The sequence below is a fragment of the Rutidosis leptorrhynchoides genome, chromosome 2 (assembly GCF_046630445.1).
Source record: "Rutidosis leptorrhynchoides isolate AG116_Rl617_1_P2 chromosome 2, CSIRO_AGI_Rlap_v1, whole genome shotgun sequence".
NCBI classification, from domain to species: Eukaryota; Viridiplantae; Streptophyta; class Magnoliopsida; order Asterales; family Asteraceae; genus Rutidosis; species Rutidosis leptorrhynchoides.
This window is the reverse complement of record NC_092334.1, coordinates 313058989-313083558: the sequence shown is the minus strand read 5'-3', so window position 1 is coordinate 313083558 and position 24570 is coordinate 313058989. Positions and strand designations below refer to the sequence as shown.

Below are 24570 nucleotides of genomic sequence, written 5' to 3'. Positions count from 1 at the left end.
ATACTTTCAAGTTTGCTAGCTCACTTCCAATCTTGTAAGGTGATCATCCAACCTCAAGAAATCTTTGTTTCTTACAGTAGGTTATCATTCTAATACAAGGTAATAATCATATTCAAACTTTGGTTCAATTTCTATAACTATAACAATCTTATTTCAAGTGATGATCTTACTTGAACTTGTTTTCGTGTCATGATTCTGCTTCAAGAACTTCGAGCCATCCAAGGATCCGTTGAAGCTAGATCCATTTTTCTATTTTCCAGTAGGTTTATCCAAGGAACTTAAGGTAGTAATGATGTTCATAACATCATTCGATTCATATATATAAAGCTATCTTATTCGAAGGTTTAAACTTGTAATCACTAGAACATAGTTTAGTTAATTCTAAACTTGTTCGCAAACAAAATTTAATCCTTCTAACTTTACTTTTAAAATCAACTAAACACATGTTCTATATCTATATGATATGCTAACTTAATGATTTAAAACCTGGAAACACGAAAAACACCGTAAAACCGGATTTACGCCGTCGTAGTAACACCGCGGGCTATTTTGGGTTAGTTAATTAAAAACTATGATAAACTTTGATTTAAAAGTTGTTATTCTGAGAAAATGATTTTTATTATGAACATGAAACTATATCCAAAAATTATGGTTAAACTCAAAGTGGAAGTATGTTTTCTAAAATGGTCATCTAGACGTCGTTCTTTCGACTGAAATGACTACCTTTACAAAAACGACTTGTAACTTATTTTTCCGACTATAAACCTATACTTTTCTGTTTAGATTCATAAAATAGAGTTCAATATGAAACCATAGCAATTTGATTCACTCAAAACGGATTTAAAATGAAGAAGTTATGGGTAAAACAAGATTGGATAATTTTTCTCATTTTAGCTACGTGAAAATTGGTAACAAATCTATTCCAACCATAACTTTATCAACTTGTATTGTATATTATGTAATCTTGAGATACCATAGACACGTATACAATGTTTCGACCTATCATGTCGACACATCTATATATATTTCGGAACAACCATAGACACTCTATATGTGAATGTTGGAGTTAGCTATACAGGGTTGAGGTTGATTCCAAAATATATATAGTTTGAGTTGTGATCAATACTGAGATACGTATACACTGGGTCGTGGATTGATTCAAGATAATATTTATCGATTTATTTATGTACATCTAACTGTGGACAACTAGTTGTAGGTTACTAACGAGGACATCTGACTTAATAAACTTAAAACATCAAAATATATTAAAAGTGTTGTAAATATATTTTGAACATACTTTGATATATATGTATATATTGTTATAGGTTCGTGAATCAACCAGTGGCCAAGTCTTACTTCCCGACGAAGTAAAAATCTGTGAAAGTGAGTTATAGTCCCACTTTTAAAATCTAATATTTTTGAGATGAGAATACATGCAGGTTTTCTAAATGATTTACAAAATAGACACAAGTACGTGAAACTACATTCTATGGTTGAATTATCGAAATCGAATATGCCCCTTTTTATTAAGTCTGGTAATCTAAGAATTAGGGAACAGACACCCTAATTGACGAGAATCCTAAAGATAGATCTATTGGGCCTAACAAACCCCATCCAAAGTACCGGATGCTTTAGTACTTCGAAATTTATATCATATCCGAAGGGTGTCCCGGAATGAAGGGGATATTCTTATATATGTATCTTGTTAATGTCGGTTACCAGGTGTTCACCATATGAATGATTTTTATCTCTATGTATGGGATGTGTATTGAAATATGAAATCTTGTGGTCTATTATTATGATTTGATATATATAGGTTAAACCTATAACTCACCAACATTTTTGTTGACGTTTTAAGCATGTTTATTCTCAGGTGATTATTAAGAGCTTCCACTGTCGCATACTTAAATAAGGACGAGATTTGGAGTCCATGCTTGTATGATATTGTGTAAAAACTGCATTCAAGAAACTTATTTTGTTGTAACATATTTGTATTGTAAACCATTATGTAATGGTCGTGTGTAAACAGGATATTTTAGATTATCATTATTTGATAATCCACGTAAAGCTTTTTAAACCTTTATTGATGAAATAAAGGTTATGGTTTGTTTTAAAATGAATGCAGTCTTTGAAAAACGTCTCATATAGAGGTCAAAACCTCCAACAAAATCAATTAATATGGAACGTTTTTAATCAATAAGAACGGGACATTTCAATAACCGCTCGCCGTTCTTGGTAGTATTGTGATAAAATCCATCATTATTCTCTCCCATTTCCATTGTGGGATTTCGGGTTGTTGAAGTAGCCCGGACGGTCTTTGGTGTTCGGCTTTGACTTTGGAGCAAGTTAGGCACTTTCCAACATAAGTAGCAACGTCCCTTTTTATGTTCGGCCACCAATATTGTTCCTTAAGGTCATGGTACATCTTATTGGCACCGGGGTGAATCGAATACCTTGACTTATGGGCTTCGTCTAAAATAAGGCTTCGCAAGTCCCCATAACTAGGCACCCAAATTCTTCCGGCGAAATATCGGAGTCTGGTCTCCTTAACTTCGAATCGAGAGGTGAGGACGTTCAAGCGTTCGAGAGAGATGTTTTCATCCTTGAGAGCCTCGTCTTGGGCTCCACGAATTTGATTATGGAGATTGGTGTGGATGATGATGTTTAAAGCTCGGACACAAAGAGGCACCACTCTTTCTTTTCGACTTAAGGCATCGGCTACTACATTTGCCTTCCCGGGATGGGAACGAAGCTCACAATCGTAATCGTTCAAAGTTTCAATCCACCATCGATGTCTCATGTTTAGTTGTTTTTGGTCGAAGATGTGTTGAAGGCTTTTGTGATCGGGGAAGATAGTACTCTTGGTTCAATAAAGATAGTGTCTCCACATTTTAAGTGCAAAGACAACAGCTCCGAGTTCGAGATCATGTGTCGTGTAGTTCCGTTCATGAATTTTCAATTGTCAGGAAGCATAAGCAATAAACTTCTTTCGTTGCATCAAAATACATCCAAAACCATGTTTCGAAGCATCGCAATATACAACGAAATCATCATTGCCCTCGGGGAGAGATAAGATAGGAGTGGTGGTTAACTTTTTCTTCAAGATTTGAAACGCAGACTCTTGTTCGGTTGACCAAATGAATTTCCTTCCTTTATGAGTTAACGCGGTTAGAGGACGAGCAACCAAAGAGAAATTTTCAATGAATCTACGATAGTACCCGGCGAGGCCTAAGAATTGACGAATGTGAGTAGAAGTAGTAGGAGTTTCCCATTTGCTAATGGCTTCGATTTTTGCGGGATCGACCTTAATACCTTGGTCGCTTACGACGTGACCGAGAAGTTGAACCTCCTTCAACCAAAATTCACACTTGGAAAATTTGGCATAGAGTCGTTCTTGTCTAAGGAGTTCGAGCACGAGTCGGAGATGTTGTTCATGTTCCTCTTCGCTTTTAGAATAGACCACAATGTCGTCGATGAATACAATAACGAATTTGTCGAGATACGGTTTGCACACGCGGTTCATAAGGTCCATGAACACCGCCAGTGCATTAGTTAGACCAAATGGCATGATAAGGAATTCGTAACTACCATAGCGATTCCGGAAAGCGGATTTGGAGACATCTTCCCCCTTAACCCTTAATTGATGATAACCCGAGCGGAGATTGATTTTTGAATATACACATGACCCTTAACCGTCAATTGATCAAAGAGGTCGTCGATGCGCGGAAGAGGATATCGGCTCTTAACCTTCAATTTGTTTAGTTCACGATAGTCGATGCACATTCGTAGGGATCCATCTTTCTTCTTAACGAATAAAATCGGAGCACCCCATGGTGAATGGCTAGGTTAGATAAAACCACGGTCAAGTAGTTCTTGGATTTGACTTTGCAATTCTTGCATTTCGGATGGAGCAAGTCTATACGGTGCACGTCCTACGGGTGCGGCTCCCGGAATAAGATCAATTTGGAATTCTACAGGTCGATGAGGTGGAAGACCCGGCAATTCGTCGGGAAAAACATCGAAAAAGTCACTAACAATTGGCACATCATCGATATGCTTCTCATCGGTCTCAACTTTCTTAACATGGGCTAGAATCGCGAAACAACCTTTACGAAGGTATTTTTCAACTTTAAGGCACGAGACGAGGTTGAGTCCGGTGCAACTCTTATCGCCATAGACAATCAAGGGTTCACCATTCTCGATAGGAATTTGAATTGCTTTAAGATCACAAAGGATGTGAGATTTCGTTTTGGCTAACCAATCCATACCAATGATTACATCGAAGCTCCCTAGTTCTATAGGTATCAAGTCAATTTCAAACTCTTTACCCATTAAGTTTAACGTACACCCCCGATAAAATTTGTCGGCACTCAATAGTTTCCCGTTGGCCACTTCAATGGTATAAGTAGTATCTAGTGGGAGTGGTGGAGTGCTTAAAGAATGAGACAAAGTCTTGGACACAAAACTCTTATCGGCACCCAAATCGAATAAGCAAGAGACATAAGAAATATTGAGAAGAAACGTACCCGTGACTAGTTCATTGTCATCTCGGGCTTCCTCGGTGTTAATGTTGAAAGCTCGGCCCCGCGTATTGGGGTTATCTTTCTTCTTTGGGCATGCATTTCTATAATGACTCATTTGGCCACATTCATAACAAGTGACCGTCTTTGGTGCATTTGGCCCCTTTCGAGCGACGGGGGCGGCACTTTTACAATCGTTGGCTTTATGGCCACTTCCTTGGCACCGGTGGCAAATTAGCTTACCACATTCACCAAAGTGATGCTTGTGGCATTTGTTGCAAAGAGGTAGGTTTCCGGCATAACCCTTCTTGCCGTCGGAGGTGAAAGGCTTCTTGGTAAAGTTGTTGTTGTTGCTTGATTGAGGGGCTCCCCACTTTCTTTTTTTGCCACCCAATTTATCCTTGGCCTTTAGTGCTGGTACTACGATTTCGTCCACCGTTTCTATCAATTGGCGGGCCATCTTCAAAGCTTCTTGTAGGTTAGCGGGTTTGGATGACATTACCCCATGTTTGATGCTCTTAGGAAGGCCATCCATGTAAAGTTCAACTTGTAGAGGCTCGGGATTTACAAGGTTTGGACACATTAGAGCTAGCTCAGTAAACCGTTGATTATAAGCGTTGAGGTCGTTGCCGACCGCTTTCAGACCTCTTAGCTCGCTTTCGAGCCTTCGAGTCTCTTCGAGGGGAAAGTATTCGGTGATCATCTTTTCTTTTAAATCGGTCCAAGAGAGAGCGTGGGCTTCATCAATACCCACCGATTGTACATACGTGTTCCACCACTTGAGAGCGATACCGGAAAAAGTGTGGGTGAAGTATTTGACCTTGTCTTGGTCCCGGCAACCGCTTATGCTAAAAACGGCTTCCGTTTGCTCAAACCATCGAGTAAGAGTAACCGGTCCTCCGGTCCCATCGAAAGTGTGAGGTTTGCACCCCATGAAAGCTTTGTAGGAGCATCGCTCGTTGGAATTACCGGCTCCATTGTTGTTGTTGTTGTTGTTGTTGTGGTTGTTGTTATTGTTGTTGGAAGAGTGACCGGCCATGGCCGCATCTACGGCGGTGGCTATCATTCATTGAAGAGCTTGTTCGGGAGTTTCATTGCGTGGAATTTGTAGTGACCCGAACTTTTCCATGTTTATATATATTAAATGAAATTGTTATTTACATGATTAAGTGTTTCCAACATGTTAAGCAATCAAACTTGTTAAGACTTGATTAATTTAAATAGGTTTCATATAGACAATTGACCACCCAAGTTGACCGGTGATTCACGAACGTTAAAACTTGTAAAAACTATATGATGACATATATATGATTATATATATAGTTAACATGATATTATGATAAGTAAGTATCTCATTAGGTATTTTAACAATGAGTTATATACATAAAATTGAGTTTATTGAATTAAGAAACTCGAAACGATATATATAACGAATATCGTTATAACAACGTCTTACTAAATACATATGAATCATATTAAGATATTGATACACTATGTTTAATCATGATAAATGATAAGTAAACATGTCATTAAGTGTATTAACAATGAACTACATATGTAAAAACAAGACTACTAACTTAATGATTTCGAAACGAGACATATATGTAACGATTATCGTTGTAACAACATTTAACTGTATATATATCATACTAAGATATATTAATATATCATAATATCATGATAATGTAATAATTTAACATCTCTTTAGATATAATAAACAATGGGTTAACAACATTTAACAAGATCGTTAACCTAAAGGTTTCAAAACAACATTTACATGTAACGACTAACGATGACTTAACAACTCAGTTAAAATGTATATACATGTAGTGTTTTAATATGTATTCATACACTTTTGAAAGACTTCAAGACACTTATCAAAATACTTCTACTTAACAAAAATGCTTACAATTACATCCTCGTTCAGTTTCATCAACAATTCTACTCGTATGCACCCGTATTCGTACTCGTACAATACACAGCTTTTAGATGTATGTACTATTGGTATATACACTCCAATGATCAGATATTAGCAGTCCATGTGAGTCACCTAACACATGTGGGAACCATCATTTCGCAACTAGCATGAAATATCTCATAAAATTTCAAAAATATTAGTAATCATTCATGACTTATTTACATGTAAACAAAATTACACATCCTTTATATCTAATCCATATACCAATGACCAAAAACACCTACAAACACTTTAATTCTTCAATTTTTTCATCTAATTGATCTCTCTCAAGTTCTATCTTCAAGTTCTAAGTGTTCTTCATAAATTCTATAAGTTCTAGTTTCATAAAATCAAGAATACTTCCAAGTTTGCTAGCTTACTTCCAATCTTGTAAAGTGATCATCCAACCTCAAGAAATCTTTCTTATTTATAGTAAGATATCTTTCTAATACAAGGTAATACTCATATTCAAACTTTGATTTAATTTCTATAACTATAACAATCTTATTTCGAGTGGAAATCTTACTTGAACTTGTTTTCGTGTCATAATTCTGCTTCAAGAACTTTCAAGCCATCCAAGGATCCTTTGAAGCTAGATCTATTTTTCTAATTTCTAGTAGGTTTATCCACAAAACCTGAGGTAGTCATGATTTTCATAACATCATTCGATTCATATATATAAAACTACCTTATTCGAAGGTTTAAATTTGAAATCACTAGAACATAGTTTAGTTAATTCTAAACTTGTTCGCAAAAAAAAGTTAATCCTTCTAACTTTACTTTTAAAATCAACTAAACACATATTCTATATCTATATAATATGCTAACTTAATGATTTAAAACCTATAAACACGAAAAACACCGTAAAACCGGACATACGCCGTCGTAGTAACACCGCGGGCTGTTTTGGGTTTGATAATTAAAAACTATGATAAACTTTGATTTAAAAGTTTTTCTTCTGGGAAAATGATTTTTCTTATGAACATGAAACTATATCCAAAAATCATGGTTAAACTCAAAGTGGAAGTATATTTTTCAAAATGGTCATCAAGACGTCGTTCTTTCGACTGAAATGACTACCTCTTATAAAAACGACTTGTAAATTATATTTATGACTATAAACCTATATGTTTTCTATTTAGATTGATAAAATAGAGTTCAATATAAAACCATAACAATTTGATTCACTCAAAACGGATTTAAAACGAAGAAGTTATGGGTAAAACAAGATTGGATATTTTTTTGATTGTTGTAGCTACGGGAAATATTGTAACAATTCTATACAAATCATATCCTAGCTAAGTTATATTGTATTATACATGTATTCTAATATATTATGTAATCTTGGGATACCATAGACACGTATGCAAATGTTTTGACATATCATATCGGCCCATGTATATATATTATTTGGAACAACCATAGACACTCTATATGCAGTAATGTTTGAGTTAGCTATACAGGGTTGAGGTTGATTCCAAAAATATATATACTTTGAGTTGTGATCTAGCCTGAAACATGTATACACTGGGTCGTGGATTGATTCAAGATAATATATATCAATTTATTTCTGTACATCTAACTATGGACAACTAGTTGTAGGTTACAAACGAGGACAGCTGACTTAATAAACTTAAAACATCAAAATGTATTAAAAATGTTGTAAATATATTTTGAACATACTTTGATATATATATGTATATATTTGTTATAGGTTCGTGAATCGACCAGTGGCCAAGTCTTACTCCCGACGAAGTAAAAATCTGTGATAGTGAGTTATAGTCCCACTTTTAAAATCTAATATTTTGGAATGAGAATACATGCAGTTTTATAAATGTTTTACGAAATAGACACAAGTAAATGAAACTACATTATATGGGTGAATGATCGAAGCCGAATATGCCCCTTTTGCATGGTAGCCTAAGAATTAGTAAACCGATCTACTAATTGATGCGAATCCTAAAGATAGATCTATTGGGCCTAACGAACCCCATCCAAAGTACCGGATGCTTTAGTACTTCGAAATCGTTTTTATCATGTCCGAAGGATTTCCCGGAATGATAGGGGATATTCTTATTTGCATCTTGTTAATGTCGGTTACCAGGTGTTCACCATGTGAAAGATTTTTATCTCTATGTATGGGATGTATATTGAAATATGAAATCTTGTAGTCTATTATTATATATATAGGTTAAACCTATAACTCACCAACATTTTTGTTGACGTTTTAAGCATTTTTATTCTCAGGTGATTATTAAGAGCTTCCGCTGTTGTATACTAAAATAAGGACAAGATTTGGAGTCCATGCTTGTATGATATTGTGTAAAAACTGCATTCAAGAAACTGATTTCGATGTAACATATTTGTATTGTAAACCATTATGTAATGGTCGTGTGTAAACGGTATATTTTAGATTATCATTATTTGATAATCTACGTAATGCTTTTTAAACCTTTATAGATAAAATAAAGGATATGGTTGTTTTAAAAATGAATGCAGTCTTTGAAAAACGTCTCATATAGAGGTCAAAACCTCGCAACGAAATCAATTAATATGGAACGTTTATAATCAATATGAACGTGACATTTCAGAATTCGGCTAGGAGGCATTGTTCCTTCAAGACACAAGAATATAATTGATTAGTATTCTCAATAATACTAATCGTGATATGAAATAAAGATAGAAAATTTTCCATAACTCGCCCTAAATTCTTTATGGTATAATGTCGGAACGTCCATATGAGTCACCGTAATATAATCCCGGAAATTATATTACCCTAATTCATATGTGCATTCGACATTACCTCATAAAGTCAAGGTGGCGTGTCAATCAAATTAAACTACGTGAGATTAAGATGAAATAAGAGTTAGATAAGAATAGAAGAGTTCGAGTATGAATGCACAAGTAGTCAAGTAATTCCTACTCCAAGTCTATATGCCGGTTGTAGTCTAGACTCACTAATGTACCCTATGACTCGGGGTTGACACCAATGAACTCTAAATCCCTACAACCAACGCTCTGATACCATTTGTAGCAACCCGACAAAATTGTCATTTATGGCGCCGTCTACTTAGGTCCCGTTACGTGGTCAGAAGTCTTTAAAATGACGTTTGACCAAAATATGTCGCATTCATTTCAAATGTAAAGATGTTTCAAGTTTACAAAAGTAGTTCAACGACTAGTTACATTACAATGTTTAATGTAGAAATGAAACCTATGCGACACAATTTAAAAGTAAGTCAAAAGATGCTCCATGTATGCATGTATACTCGACATCCAAGCAAGTATCAAAAATAGTGAGCGGAAGCATGTAACACAAAACGTTCAAGGACCTGAGAAAACATAGAAATCTGTCAACGAAAAATGTTGGTGAAATCATAGGTTTAAGTAAGTAAGTGAGTAAGTACAAATGAACCACAAGATTTATAACGTAGAAATAATAGTAAACCATTCTAAAATTTGTTATCACGAGCACCCAATTATCAAGGCTTAACTTTCCACGAACCCCATCACAATAGTGTTAGAACATACACTGTTCCTCGAAAATATATTTCATCCGAATAACGGTAGCGAACCGTCCGAATGAGGGTTTGTCAAACTCATATGGCCATACAACATAAGTTCTCGCTTACACCCGGCAAGTGTAACTAATGATAATCAAATTGAGAATTTTGTTCTAACTCGTATGTAGAATGCTTGTTTTCGTACTTGTGTTCACTTTGTAAAATGAAACGTTTATGTTTTCTCATCCCAAATGTAAGTTAAAAAGAGTAAAATTGGGACTATGATCTCACATTGAGTGCACGAATATAAATGTACTTCACAAGTAACCGTGTGCGAGAAACGAATGCTAGTCTTGACCTAAACAATTCGGTTGTATCAATATCGGTAAACACGGTCGGTCAAAGTGTTCAATTAGTCCTATGGCTCGTTACGACTCGATTAATATAGCATGTGAGTCAAGTTGTCAAGTTTCATGCAAGAATCAAGTATACAAGAAGACTAGAATGGTTTAAACAAAGCATCGGTCACGTTTGAATAAAAGTCAACTTTGGTCAAGTCAAAGTCAATGAAAAAGTCAACACGTTCGGGTCGGGTCTCGAACTATTTTTCTGAGGTTTTTAATCATATATAAGCATGTTAGAACAAGTTACATGGTAATCGGAGGTGCGTAGCATAGTTAGAATTTTCCGTAAAAGTGCCAAGGTGAACAGCCGCTGAACATGGCTTATGTCGCACTGCGACATAGGATGGCCGCGCCGCGGTAATCAACTGGAGCTGGTGCCTGGCTCTTTTCAAAAGTCTAAGTCCCAAACCAAATTTCATTCAAACACAATTAACGAACCGTAAACATTCAAGGCACGTATCTTATATCGTTGGAAAGGTAATTTGACAAGGAACACAACAAAACACATTTCATCAATCAAAAATCATCATTTATAATAATCAAATCCAAATTGAAAGTTCATTAAATGTTTACCATAAATGCTTTCAAGTTCATAAATGCACTTTGATGATTCGGGAATTAAATGCACACATATGATACGCCGTTTCGTAGGTAATTACGTATACAATACAACTAAACACTTACAAACAACATTGCAAAGTATTCAATGCATCAAAAGTTCATTTTACTTCTATCAAACCCTAACTCAAAATCACAAATTTAACAATTATGTTTATGAAGCTATTGAATGTCAACCTACATACCAAATTGAAGCTAGTGATGCTAGTAACACATTTAATACATGAACTTTTAACATCTAACAACATTTAGGCAACCAAATCTCAAGATCAAGCACACCCATTTCAAGTTTAAGCTAGTTACATCAAAATAACAAGAACAAGCATATAAATCATGTATTCATGTTAGACTTGAGCCATAGACACTAATTAACACTTTTATAAGTTAAAAACATCAAGAACAAAGAATATAGTGATTTTAGAAAGTTATCCAAACTAGATGAAATCGGTATGGAATTGAAGAGGAAGATGCAAGGATTCCAAATATGTAATTTGTTTTGTAAAACACTTGCTAGATCGGATTTAGATGATGATTCTTTGTTTGAAGGTTGAGAGAAAAGTTGAAGTATCAAAAGAGAGAAAAGAGGAGAATGAATGGAGGAGAAGGTATGGTTGACTAGTTGACCTAGTCAAGACTTTACCCACTTGACAACTTTAGCCCCTTAAGTTTAAAAGAGGGTGCAGTGAATTACCTAAACGAAATATTTTAAAAATGTGTATTAACAGAAGATGTTATAATTAGATAACGGACTTTAAAATAATTAAACGGAAGGTAAATAAAAAAAGGCGGGATGTTACAGGTCGAAAGATCTATTGAGCAGTGTGTTGATTTATGTTAATGTAATAGGTAAATTGCATTGACGGTTGAGGAGTTCATTTTGCTTACCTTCACTCTTCGGTTAAAAGGTGAATGGAATAATTATACGTGTATGTGTATAATGTATTTACTTGTGTAGGGTACGATGTGGGTTTAAAGTTCGCGCGTTCGATACCACATCGTATTGTGTTTGCAATCGTCGAACAAGATAGTCGTTGTACTAGCGAGTTGGTGCGATGTGCCTGTGTAACAATGACTAGCTATCATTATTACGGGTTCAAATCATGTCAAACAAGTGATGTACGGGTAGTGTTGAGCAAGATGGGTCAGTGTGGTGTATATACCGTTTTCATGTGTTTCATTGTTTAACCTATTCCATTTTATAGCATGAAGACGAGAGACGGTCACGATAATGGAAGTACGAGTGAAGAGAGTGACTTCACGGCCAAGGTGGAGGCCATTTTGAAAAACCACAACACGGAATTTCTAGCGAACGTCAAGAAGGTTTTCCAAGACTCGATCGATGAGCAAGTGATCAACATGATAAATGAGAAAATGGGTGCTATCATCTAAGAGGATTTTGATAAGAGGTTCCCTAAATCTCAAGGGGTGTATGTTGAAAATGATGCGGGTGATGTGGGAAGGCGGGACTTCCTCTACAAGAACTTCAAAATTTCTCAACCTCCCACCTTCGATGGGGAAAGAGACCCGATAAAGAGTACTCGTTGGATCTCCGATATGGAGGGAGATTTCTATAATACCCCGCCAGAATCCACTAATGGCGTATTAACTCTAGTCCCACAGTTAATGGTCACGACCTCTATATGAGACATTTTTCGAAAAGCATTCGCATTAAATCCAACTAACAAAGTCATTATATGTAAAATAATTTTGAAAACAGTTTGACATCAAATGACCAACATAAATAATCCCAAACATTACTAAAGGAAATAGTTTTCAATGAGAATGTAAGTTCTTGAAATAGAAATGATAAACATGCTGGACTTCACTCCAGTACTTAGCTACAAGCAATCAAGTAACCTCAGCTAGCGGAAGCAATAACTATATGGACTTGAGATAAAAACATGCAAAAGGTCAACAAAAACGTTGAGTGAATCTACAGGTTTAGTAAAGCATTTATCGTAAGTTAGGCCACAAGATTTCTGAAAAACATCGTAAAAATTATACATTATCATGAGCACTTGATTATAAGACTTTAACCCTGCGAATAGCTAAATCGCTACGCGTCTTCCTTTTACCCTTTCTAAGCATACACTGATCAAGTGTACAAGTTACAATAGAATAAGCACCCCGTATGTTGAGGTTAGGTTTGTCAAACCTAACGGTATGTCCTTATAATTCGAGCTTACGTAAAGTAATTATTGTAATCAAGCTAAGGGATTTTTGATCTGAAATCATATGTATATCATTTAGTTACTCGTGCCTAATATGTAAAACATTTGAAAAAGCATATTATCTCATCCCATGTAAAAAGTAGTAGGGACTGTAGACTCACCTTTGCAAAAGCACAGTAAATCTCTTAGTAAAACCGTACGGTAGTCAGACAATCACGACCGAAAAATGCAACCTAGTCAAATAGGTTATCTTAAGTAAATAAGTAGGTCACACTATGTCAACCCATAGTATACGCATAGTCCTAGTGCTCAAACTGACTCACTAAATACGCAAAAGTCAACTAGTCCAAGCAAGTCAACCAAAGTCAAACCAAAAGTCAACTCGGTCAAAGTGGTCAACTAAATTCAATTATCTCAGTAGGTCATGAAATCTTGGTCAACATGTCAATCCTAAGTCAACTAACATGTTCTAACTCTTAGTTCATCATTTACACGTACACAGTTTATTGCATGGCATCGAATATACGCACATCTTACAAACAACGAGCACAATTCATTGCACATACATCATGATGAAATGGAAAAATACAGATCATAACTATATTCAAAAACGATTCCAAAAATCCTAACCCGAGCCTCATACGACGTCTACAAGTTGGGTTTCAGAAAGGGTCTAGTTAAGGTTTACCAAATCAGATTCAACATGCGCAACAGTTTTAGAAAAAATAGCTTTTAATGAACGGCCAATTGGAGATGACTCTAGACACTCCAAATCTCCAGTGATAAAATAACCAAAGACTTCCATGTAGCCAATTTATACAGTTTTGCATATCTCCACAGACCATTCAGATTTAGTCAACATTCAGACATGTCATTTGGTGATGCATATAACACATAGTAAATCACATTTTCAGAAGCTAGAATGCAAATGTAATATGCTTAGGAACATCTAAATAATCATATTCCAGAAGATTACGGTCTCAATCAACTCATAGTTCATGTGAGGTCATTTCTTGTGCCTATGAAAACAGTTTCAGCTCAATACAAAACACCAATTTTCATTTAGTCACACCGTGAGCAATACAAAACCTTTTGACACGATTCTTGAGTCCAACTTGAGTAATTTTTAATAAGGAATACAATGGTTATCATTACAATGACCAATTCATAAAGCACATATACCAGAAAATTCGTATAGCATGCAAAAACCTAACGAAACTTCAATTGATCATAACTTAAGCATACGGTAACGAAATCATGAAAATCCAAAGTCCAAATTTATTAATTTTTCGAGATCTATCTATAACAACCCGAAAATTTCCAAAAACATTTAAACAAAATCTTTATATGAATTCAATAAACCTTGACTAATTCCAGCAATTCACGAACAAATAACTATAAATAAAAATGTATATATTTAATTATACATATTAAATGTGTAAACATTAAATAATCAAGAAATATTATTATATAAAACATAATTATTTATTAATAATATGTATATATTAAACTTAATTATAAGTAAAAATATTATATTAATATTACTTTTATCATTATTATTAACATTAATAATAATGATAACATCAGATTTGATACCCACAATTTGTTATTTAATAATAATGTTATTATGATTATTATCATTAATATTATTATTATGAAAAATAAGATTTTAATAACTTTACTAAAGTAATAAATTACTAGTTATCATTATTAATATCAATATTATAATTAGTAATAAAATTATGATTACTATTATTAGCATTAATTCATTATTATTATTAAAATAAGTATTATTATAAAAATATCATTTATTATTAATGATATTATTATTATTATTATCATTAATACAATTACTACTATTATTATATGATTATTATTATTAATATAATTGTTATTAATTTGTATTATTATTAATATAATTATTAATTATTAATATTATTTAAAAAATAAAAAAAGACATGAACCTAATACCTAATTTAGGTCGACTTTTTGATCTGCTGTATATTTTTTTATATTTTTATCATCGTGATCAAGCAATTCATCAGTATCAGTATAGTGATCAACCTTTTATTTATTTATTTTTGTTTTTTTGTTTTTTGTTCTTCTTGAATTTTTATTCCTGATGCAAATTCATGTCGACACCCACTCAGTATATGACGATCGATCACATTTTCTTTGTTTATAAAACCAATCAATCTTCCATTATCATTATCAATTACACAATACTTTTAAACAGCTTTTAATTGGGGAATTTAAACAGAAATTTTGAAGTCGTTCCCTGTTCTTGTAACTTTTTATCAACACCTCGAATTCAAATCAAATTTCAAAATGTATTAATGAAATCATGTTCGAAATCCTTCATTCAAACTATCTGAAAAATCCCAGGTTCCAATTCGTCCTATCAAATTCGAATTTTGAAGTCAAACTTTCAAAATAAAAAGTCAAACGTTGTGTTCTTGGTGAAATTCGAATTGGTTTTATTGATTCAAGTTCAATTAATGATTCTTAAAGTTTCTAGGAGTGATTTATGACATATCTCTTGTTGTAATCATAGTCTAAAAGTATTCCAATTTTAAAATCAAATTTTGTGTTCATCTTCTTCATTTATCGAAACTGTTTTTAATTTTTTTTATTTTTCTGTTACGTTATCTATATAAACTACAGACGTTTACTTTTGTTTCATTTGCAATTCATAAAACCAATCACAATTTTTCTGCTTTGGTATTGGATTTTGGTCGATTGAATTTTAGTGAAGGAGAAGAAGTAAAGGAAACAGATTCAAACGGTTTATATATATATATATATATATATATATATATATATATATATATATATATATATATATATATATATATATATATATATATATATATATATATATATATAAGTGGTAACTTTAATCAGAAAAGCAAGTAGCAGAATGGTTTAGGGTGTTGACGGGTTTCGAGAGGTCACGGGTTCGAGACTCGTCTTGGGCATTTTTTTTAAAAAGGGCTTTTAGGTAGTTTTCTTTTTCAAATTATTATTATTATTATTATTATTATTATTATTATTATTATTATTATTATTATTATTATTATTATTATTATTGTTAATGTCATTGTTATTAGTATTATTATTATTATTATTATCATCATTATAATAAATAATATAAGTATTATTAAAAATTATCATCATTATAATTATTATTATTATTATTATTATTATTATTATTACTAAAATAATAATTACGAATCATTTATTATTATTGTTATTATTAGTATTGTAATTATTATTATCATTAACATAAGTATTATTATTAATGTCATTAAGATTATTAGTATTATTATTAAAACTATCATTATTATTATCATTTTAAATATTATTATCATTATTATGATTAGAATTATTATTATTATTATTATTATTATTATTATTATTATTATTATTTTGAAAACAATACAAATTGTTATTATTATCATTTTACTACTAGTGTTATTATTATTATCATTATTACTATTACTATTGGTATAATTATCATTACCATCAGTATTTTTATTACCCTTATAATCAAATACAACTTTTGATTACCAATATTAATATTATTTTACTAAATAGATATTATGTATATAAAAACATATTTATAATTAATATTACATATAAGTATGTATTAACCATATTATCAATTTTATACAAATATTCATATATAACAAATTAAATATCTTTTAAAACAAACCAAATATATATTAATATAACTATATAAATATTTATCATTTTAAATACATATACATAAATTAAATATATATAATATATAATATAAGTTATAATATGTGAAATTGTTGGATTACGATTACATGTTTTAATATATATAAAACTGATTTAGGTTCGTGAATCCGAGGTCAACTCTGCACTTGTTCAGTGCCATCATATGCGAAATTACTACAAACTATCATATCGTATCGTGAGTTTGCATAGCTCCCTTTTTATCTATATTTTTGGGCTGAGAATACATGAACTATTTTTATAAATGATAGACAAAAGTGCAAACTAATATGTGACCAACATGAGTACTTTTATTTTGTTGATATGTAACATGTTATTGTGTTCATATGAAACATGCAAATTCCTGATTTGTAATATCATTAATTGCTAGTTGAACTAAAGTAGCAAACAGAATTATTATAGATAGCGCTATTGGGAGTAACGTCCCGCACGGTTGACCTCGGGTCAATTGGTGGTATAATAATGATCTCGACAATTACATATGTATTGTCTCGGGGTAAAATCATTTAGTTTGATATTATACGCCCATGGCATACTTTTGATATACATGATATATCGACTTTTATTATATTAAATCTTGTGATCTATTACTGAAATCATTATTTATGACAAACCTATGAACTCACTCAACCTCGTGTTGACTTTTTAAAGCATGTTTATTCTTAGGTACTTAAATATTGCTTCCGCTGTATATCTGCTGCTTTGATGATGATTGCTTGCTATGCTTGAAGTGTTCATTACATCTCATATCAATTAAGAACATTTAATGCTCTAAATACAATGTATTCTATTTATCTTCCGCTGCAAAACTCAATAAAACGTCTCATATAGAGTCGTTCTCGCTTATACATCTGTGATTTCATATAATTAGTCACAAATACCCCCAGGCCCTATTTGGGGGTGTGACACTATCCATCTAGATACATTACAAGATCAGTACACAAACTCATTTGATCAGATTCATAGCAATTAAATTCGTGATTCACACAACATACAATAATCGCGTAAATTAACGACTAACAACAACTATAATTGCAATCAATTGAGCACTAGACACCAATACAATATGTAATTGAACAAAAGAATTGATCTAGAAGGATTAAGGTTAGTGATTATACCTTTAAACACAAATTAATTTATACTAGCGTGTGTAGAACGATGCGTAGAACAACTTTTATCTTCAAGTTTTCTTCTAAATTTGAGTTTTGATGGCTATGGTGGTGTGGTTGGTGATCGACGACAAGGAGAGGGAAAGGATAGCAACCATTCGACTAATTTTAGGTTTAGGGATATGTGTGAGTGTTTACTTCAATTTATACTCTAGAGATAGGGCTTAATTTAATCACTAATGACCCAATAAGCCAAATTAAAGTCTAAATAGGGGTTTCATGGGGGGGGGGGGGGGGGGGGGGGGGGGGCGGCCGATGGCCCATCTAGGGGAGTCATCGGGCTCATTTTGCTAAATTACTTGTACGCGCGTGGTCCGTTTCGAGTGCTGTTAACCGTATCAGGTCTCCGAAATGTTAACCGTTCGTTGAAACGCAATCACCGGGTTTAATTCATTAAATAAATAATAAATTAAATAAGTTTTCCATAAACTTAATAATTATTAAAATAATTATTTTATCGTTTTTCTGAGTTCCGTAAACTGAAAAGCTTTCTATGCGATTATTGTAATGATGTCGTTTTCTAGGTATTTCCTTATCCGAAACAAGTTCATTAATTATTATAAATATATTAATTCAAGTAATCCACTATGACCATGTATGCATTTAATTCAATTAAACACACAAAGGTCTAGGTAATTAGCGTTAAATATTTAACGGACAAGTAACGAAAGTAACGAAAAAAGTAGGGTTGTTACATTACCCACCTGTTATTAAACATTTCGTCCCAAAATTTTAGTGCACGTCCGCCGTAATCGTCTCCTCGGGAAACAGTTGTGGATGCTTTAGTCTCATCTGATCTTTACGCTCCCACGTGAATTCTAGTCTTCTACGGGCGTTCCATCGAACTTTATCTACTGGGATTCTGCTTTGCTTTAACCGCTTGACCTCGCGGTCCATGATCTCAACAGGTTCTTCAACAATATGAAGCTTGGGATTAACTTGTATCTCTTCCAAAGGAATTACTAAACTCTCATCCGATAAGCATTTCTTTAAGTTAGAAACATGGAAAGTGTCATGAATTTCGCTGAGTTCTTGCGGCAGTTTCAATCTGTACGCTACCGGTCCAATTCTTTCGATAATCTCAAATGGTCCAATATATCTTGGACTTAGCTTGCCTCACTTACCAGAACGTACTACACCCTTCCAAGGTGATACTTTGAGCATTACTTTGTCTCCAACCTAAAATTCCAATTCTCGCCTTCTAACGTCGGTGTAACTCTTTTGACGACTTCGAGCCGTTTTCAGTCTCCCTTGTATCTGTACGATCTTCTCAGTTATTTTGTGTATGATCTCAGGACCAGTTAATTGACTATCCCCTAGTTCAATCCAACATATGGGTGATCTGCACTTCCTGCCATAAAGTGCTTCAAAAGGTGCGGCCTTTATACTTGTGTGATAACTGTTGTTGTATGAGAATTCTGCCAGTGGTAGACGTTTATCCCATCCATTTTCGAAATTGATAACACATTCCCTCAACATGTCCTCTAGTGTTTGGATGGTTCTCTCGCTTTGGCCATCAGTTTGTGAGTGATACGCTGTACTCATGTCTAAATGGGTTCCCATTTCCTCTTGTAAGGCTTGCTAGAATCTAGATGTAAATCTGCTGTCTCTGTCAGAAATAATGGATATCGGCACTCCGTGTCGGGAAACCACTTCCTTTATGTAGATCTGTGCCAACATCTCCATCTTATCCGTTTCCTTAATCGGTAGAAAATGAGCTGACTTTGTGAGACGATCAATAATAACCCAAATCGTATCGTAACCTCCCACAGTCTTGGGTTACTTAGTAATGAAATCCATAGTAATACATTTCCATTTCCACTGGGGAATCTCTGGCTGTGTCAGTAGTCCTGACGATTTCTAATGTTCTGCCTTGACTTTAGCACACGTCGAGCACTTACCAACATAGGTTGTATATCAGCTTTCATATTAGGCCACTAGTACAGTGCCTTAAGATCTTGATACATCTTGTTGGATCCAGGGTGAATAGAATACCTCGTCTTGTGTGCTTCATCTAGCACTAGTTCCGTTAATCCGCCAAATTTCGGTACCCAAATTCTGTCTATGAAGTATCGGGGTCCATCTTCTCGTATGGCAAATTTCTTATCCAGTCCTCTAAGTGATTCAGTAGCAATGTTCCCTTCCTTCAATGCCTCAAGTTGTGCATCATGTATCTGAGAAGTAAGGTTCGTTCGGACAGTCATGCTCAATGCTCTAAATCGAAGAGGTTTAGCCTTCTCTTTCCTACTCAGGGCATCTGCAACCACATTAGCCTTGCCCAGATGATAGCGAATCTGGCAGTCGTAGTCATTCAATAGTTCTACCCAACGTCTCTGTCTCATGTTGAGCTGTTTCTGGTCGAAGATATGTTGCAAGCTCTTGTGATCGGTGAAAACAGTAAACTTAGTACCATACAAGTAGTGTCTCCACATCTTCGGTGCAAAGACCACAGCACCAAGATCCAAGTCGTGCGTAGTGTAATTCTGTTCATTACCTTCAGTTTTCGTGATCCATAGGGGATCACTTTCTTCCGTTACATTAACACGCAACCAAAACCCTATCGTGAAGCATCACAGTAGATCACGAAGTCCTCATTCCCTTTGGGCAAAGACAAAATCGGAGTAGTAGTCAACTTCTGTTTTAACAACTAAAATACAGACTCATGTTGCTCAGTCCACTCATACTTCTTACCCTTGTAAGTCAATACTTTTAATGGTCGGGTGATAGTAGAAAATCCCTCAATGAATCTTCTATAATAACTGGTGAGACCTAAGAATTTTCGGATATGCGTTGGCGACTTAGGTGTCTCCCATTTCTTGACTGTTTCTATCTTCAAATGATCAAATTGAATACCATTGACACCTACGATATGACCCAAAAATTGAACTTCTTGCAGGCAGAAGTCACACTTCGAAATTTTCGCGTATAACAGCTCCTTCCTGAGCATCTCAAGTAGCAAATGAAGATGTTGTTCGTGCTCTTCCTCGTTCTTAGAATATACCAAAAATATCATCAATAAACACAACAACAAACTTGTCCATGGTTCATGAGATCCATGAACACTGCCGGTGCGTTCGTCAATCCAAACGGCATTACTGTAAACTCATGATCTCCATAACGTGTTCTAAACACTGTCTTCGGTATATCAATCTCCTTTACTCTCATCTGATGGTAACCTGACCTCAAATCAATCTTAGAGTAACATCCCGATCCATGCAATTGATCAAACAAATCATCGATCCTTGGTAACAGATATATATTCTTGATATCCAGCTTATTCAATTCCCTGTAATCGATACAGAGTCTCATAGATCCATCCTTTTTCTTTACAGAAAGAACTAGAGCTCCCCATGATGAAGATCTCGGTCGAATGAATCCTTTGTCCAGAAGCTCTTGTAACTGACTAGACAACTCTTGCAATTCTGAAGGTGCAAGTCTATATGGTGCACGCACTACACGTGCCGCTCCAGGCATTAACTGACTAGACAGCCATTTGGCAAGCCGTTTGACAAGTTGTTTTTCAAGGCCGTTTGCCAGGGCAAGCCATTTTTTATGCGCATTTGCTTGGAGGCCGTTTTTCCTTATGGCAGGCCGTTTGGCAAGCCGTTTGCTGGATCGTAACTTGTCTTTCACCGTTTTTGCTCTAGAATCTTCGTTTTAGCTCCATTTCTGACGATTCTTGCGCCCACGCATTCGTAATTAAATATCCTACAATATGAGAATAAGTAAATAAACTTTTTTCTAAAAATTATAAAATAATTTATTTAAACGCGAGTTAATCATCTTAGCCGATTTTGCTCATTTTCCTCGTTTTTCATCCGTTTTTAGTGATTCTTGAAACATAGCCTTCGTAATGACATAATCTACCAAATGAAGCAAATAAATACTTATTTAGATGATAAAGTCAATTACTTTATCATAAATGGGGCTAATATCGGAGGTAAAAACGTGACTATTTAGCCGATATCAAATATCCCACACTTAGACTTTGCTTGTCCTCAAGCAAACCACTTTTTTTTTTGAGTTCAATGATGCTTCTGAGGTTTCCGTTCTATTATTCAAGTGGCTTGTTATTTATTATAAGAGCAAAATCAGACAAACCGTCTTCTAAAAGGGTAGAAACTATCTCTGCAAGCATGAGGGGAGGTTACATGACATTGGGTTCCTTACACGGGTCACTCAAATCACTCAAGTGTTTTGGGGTTCCCTATCAATCTATGAAATGAATTCGTTCATAGCCAGTCATGTTGCAAATATTGTCATAGGCTTGACCAAGAATCAAATCTCCACCAGTTAGATAAGGATGTGATGGGTCAAAAGTGTGTGCAATAATGCGTGCCTTTTTAATCTACTTTTAAATTTATAATATATTAAATTACGATTTACTTTTAACACTCTAACGAGCAACAAAACTCGATCAGATGTAGTTTAGTATTATGTAAGTTAAGGTTCGTCCCAAGTGAACGAGTGGATTTTAGAATATAGATTTGGGTTTTAAACTTTAAATAACAATAAACAAATAAATTGCAAATAAATAATTAGAAGAATTAAACAATGACAAAGAGAACACTTGCTTGAATCTTTCACACCTTGTTCACAATTGCCTTTTTGAATTAAGATCAAACTCAGATTAATAATTGACCTAAGAATACCTACTTCAAGATTAATTGATAAGGGTTAACCCTAAAATAGATGGCTAGACTTCCTGCTTGCATTAAGACCTGATAATAGATTTAGTGTGATTAACCAAACCCTAATTATAGTTACTAGCTATAATCCTTACAACTAAATCAATCCGATTATATTTGAGTTTATCAAGTTTTAAACATAGTGATGTTCTAGTTAAAACCTAATAATAATTGATTTATGTAAACCAGATTAATTTAACGGTGGTGCTTTAATCAGACATAAAACATAACAGGAATTCCAGAGATTCTGTCAAAACATAAATTCTGTTTTTAGCACATAAAGCCGGCGGCTTTGTCAACGAAGCTAGCGGCTTTGTCAACGAAGCCAGCGGCTTCATTGAAGTTTCTGAATAATTCTGCCGAAATACTTTTTAATTTGATCTGAGTATAAAGAACATACGAATATTAAATAAACCAGATGAAGCCGGCAGCTTCTGTCCATGAAGCCGGTAGCTTCATGTCCCACATCCGGATTTCTGTTTTCTTTCATACATTTTAACTGTTCAGGCAATTGATCACAAGATGTTACATGATTCAAGCATATGTAAGGCTGTTAGCCCATAACTAAAGTAAAAACTATTAAAGGATAAGAAATAATATAAAGAATCATACCGACATAGAAGAAATTGATAACCAAACGATTGATTAATGAACTTGAATTTTGAAAGGAAATACAGACCTAACTAATTCGTACTTGTATTCTGAATAATAGAGAAAACTGAACTGGATATCAAAAACTCTGGCCTAAGGCCTCTATTTATAATGTTTCAAGATGGTGCCCAAAGCCGGCGGCTTCAGGGTGAAGCTGGCGGCTTCCCTGAGGCGGTGAATTCCACTCAAAGTAAAACGTGATCCTTAAGTCAAAAACGCGTAACCGTTTAACTTAAGCCAGCGGCTTGGTGCCAGGCCGGCTGCTTTATTGATCCGACAAATATTTTTAATTTGGTTTCCTTATTTATTCGAACTTGATCAGCAAGTTGAGAAACCGTGTCCATGAGGCCGGCGGCTTCATTGTTAAGCCGGGGGCTTTGCTTCATATTTTCTTTGGCTCCAAGTTTAACACATTTTTCGATCAAAACTGGAACATTCTGGATACTCTTGAGGAAGCCGGCGGCTTCATAGCACTCAGGCCAGCGGCTTTATCTTACATTCTTCGTTTTTTTTCACTGTTTTTGTTCCTGTTTTGCACATAAATTAAACAAAATATCAGAAATACCTATTTTCCCTTTTTACCCATTTTAGTGTGTTTTGGCATAAAAATGACTTTAAAATAACTAGATAACTCCTCAAAATGTTATAAAAATACTGTATAATTTAGGAGTTATCAAATACCCCACACTTGAACTTTTACTTGTCCTCAAGTAGTTTTATCATATTATTTCAAATAGGGATAAATAATTTTAAACAATTTAAATGGATATAAAGAGATGGAGCAAATTGCAAAGTCAAACAGATGTCTAATTATAAGTTAGCTTTTATTATTAAAAGAACTAGTCTGAACCAGACCAAGGAATATAAGCAGTCCTAATGTTTATTAAATCAGATTTATACAGTTTGGTCATTATTGGACTCTTTTGTTGGCCTTCATTAGGCTCCTTTTCCTTTTTTTATCACAATTTCTTTTAGCAATTTCTCTATCTTGGCCCGTATTTGGACTCTTTTACTGCTTCAGTGGTCCATGCTTATTATGTCATATGGTAGTGGCTATAAGTTTGCAATAGTTTCACAATTTTTGGCGTTTATTTCCTATTTTTAGTAATCCGATCTCAAAATTGAGA

General features: G+C 34.1%; 1 protein-coding gene across 1 annotated transcript in view; it reads left to right on the top strand.

The window, feature by feature from the left end:
* Positions 1 to 23985, top strand: part of LOC139888766 (two-pore potassium channel 1-like) — a 41700-nt gene extending 17715 nt beyond the window's left edge. Inside the window, exons 3-4 of the mRNA XM_071871754.1 lie at positions 23505 to 23640; positions 23766 to 23985. Coding sequence (XP_071727855.1) covers positions 23505 to 23640; positions 23766 to 23985 — 356 coding nt within the window. The remainder of the gene's footprint in view (positions 1 to 23504; positions 23641 to 23765) is intronic.
* The last annotated feature ends 585 nt before the right edge of the window (positions 23986 to 24570 follow it).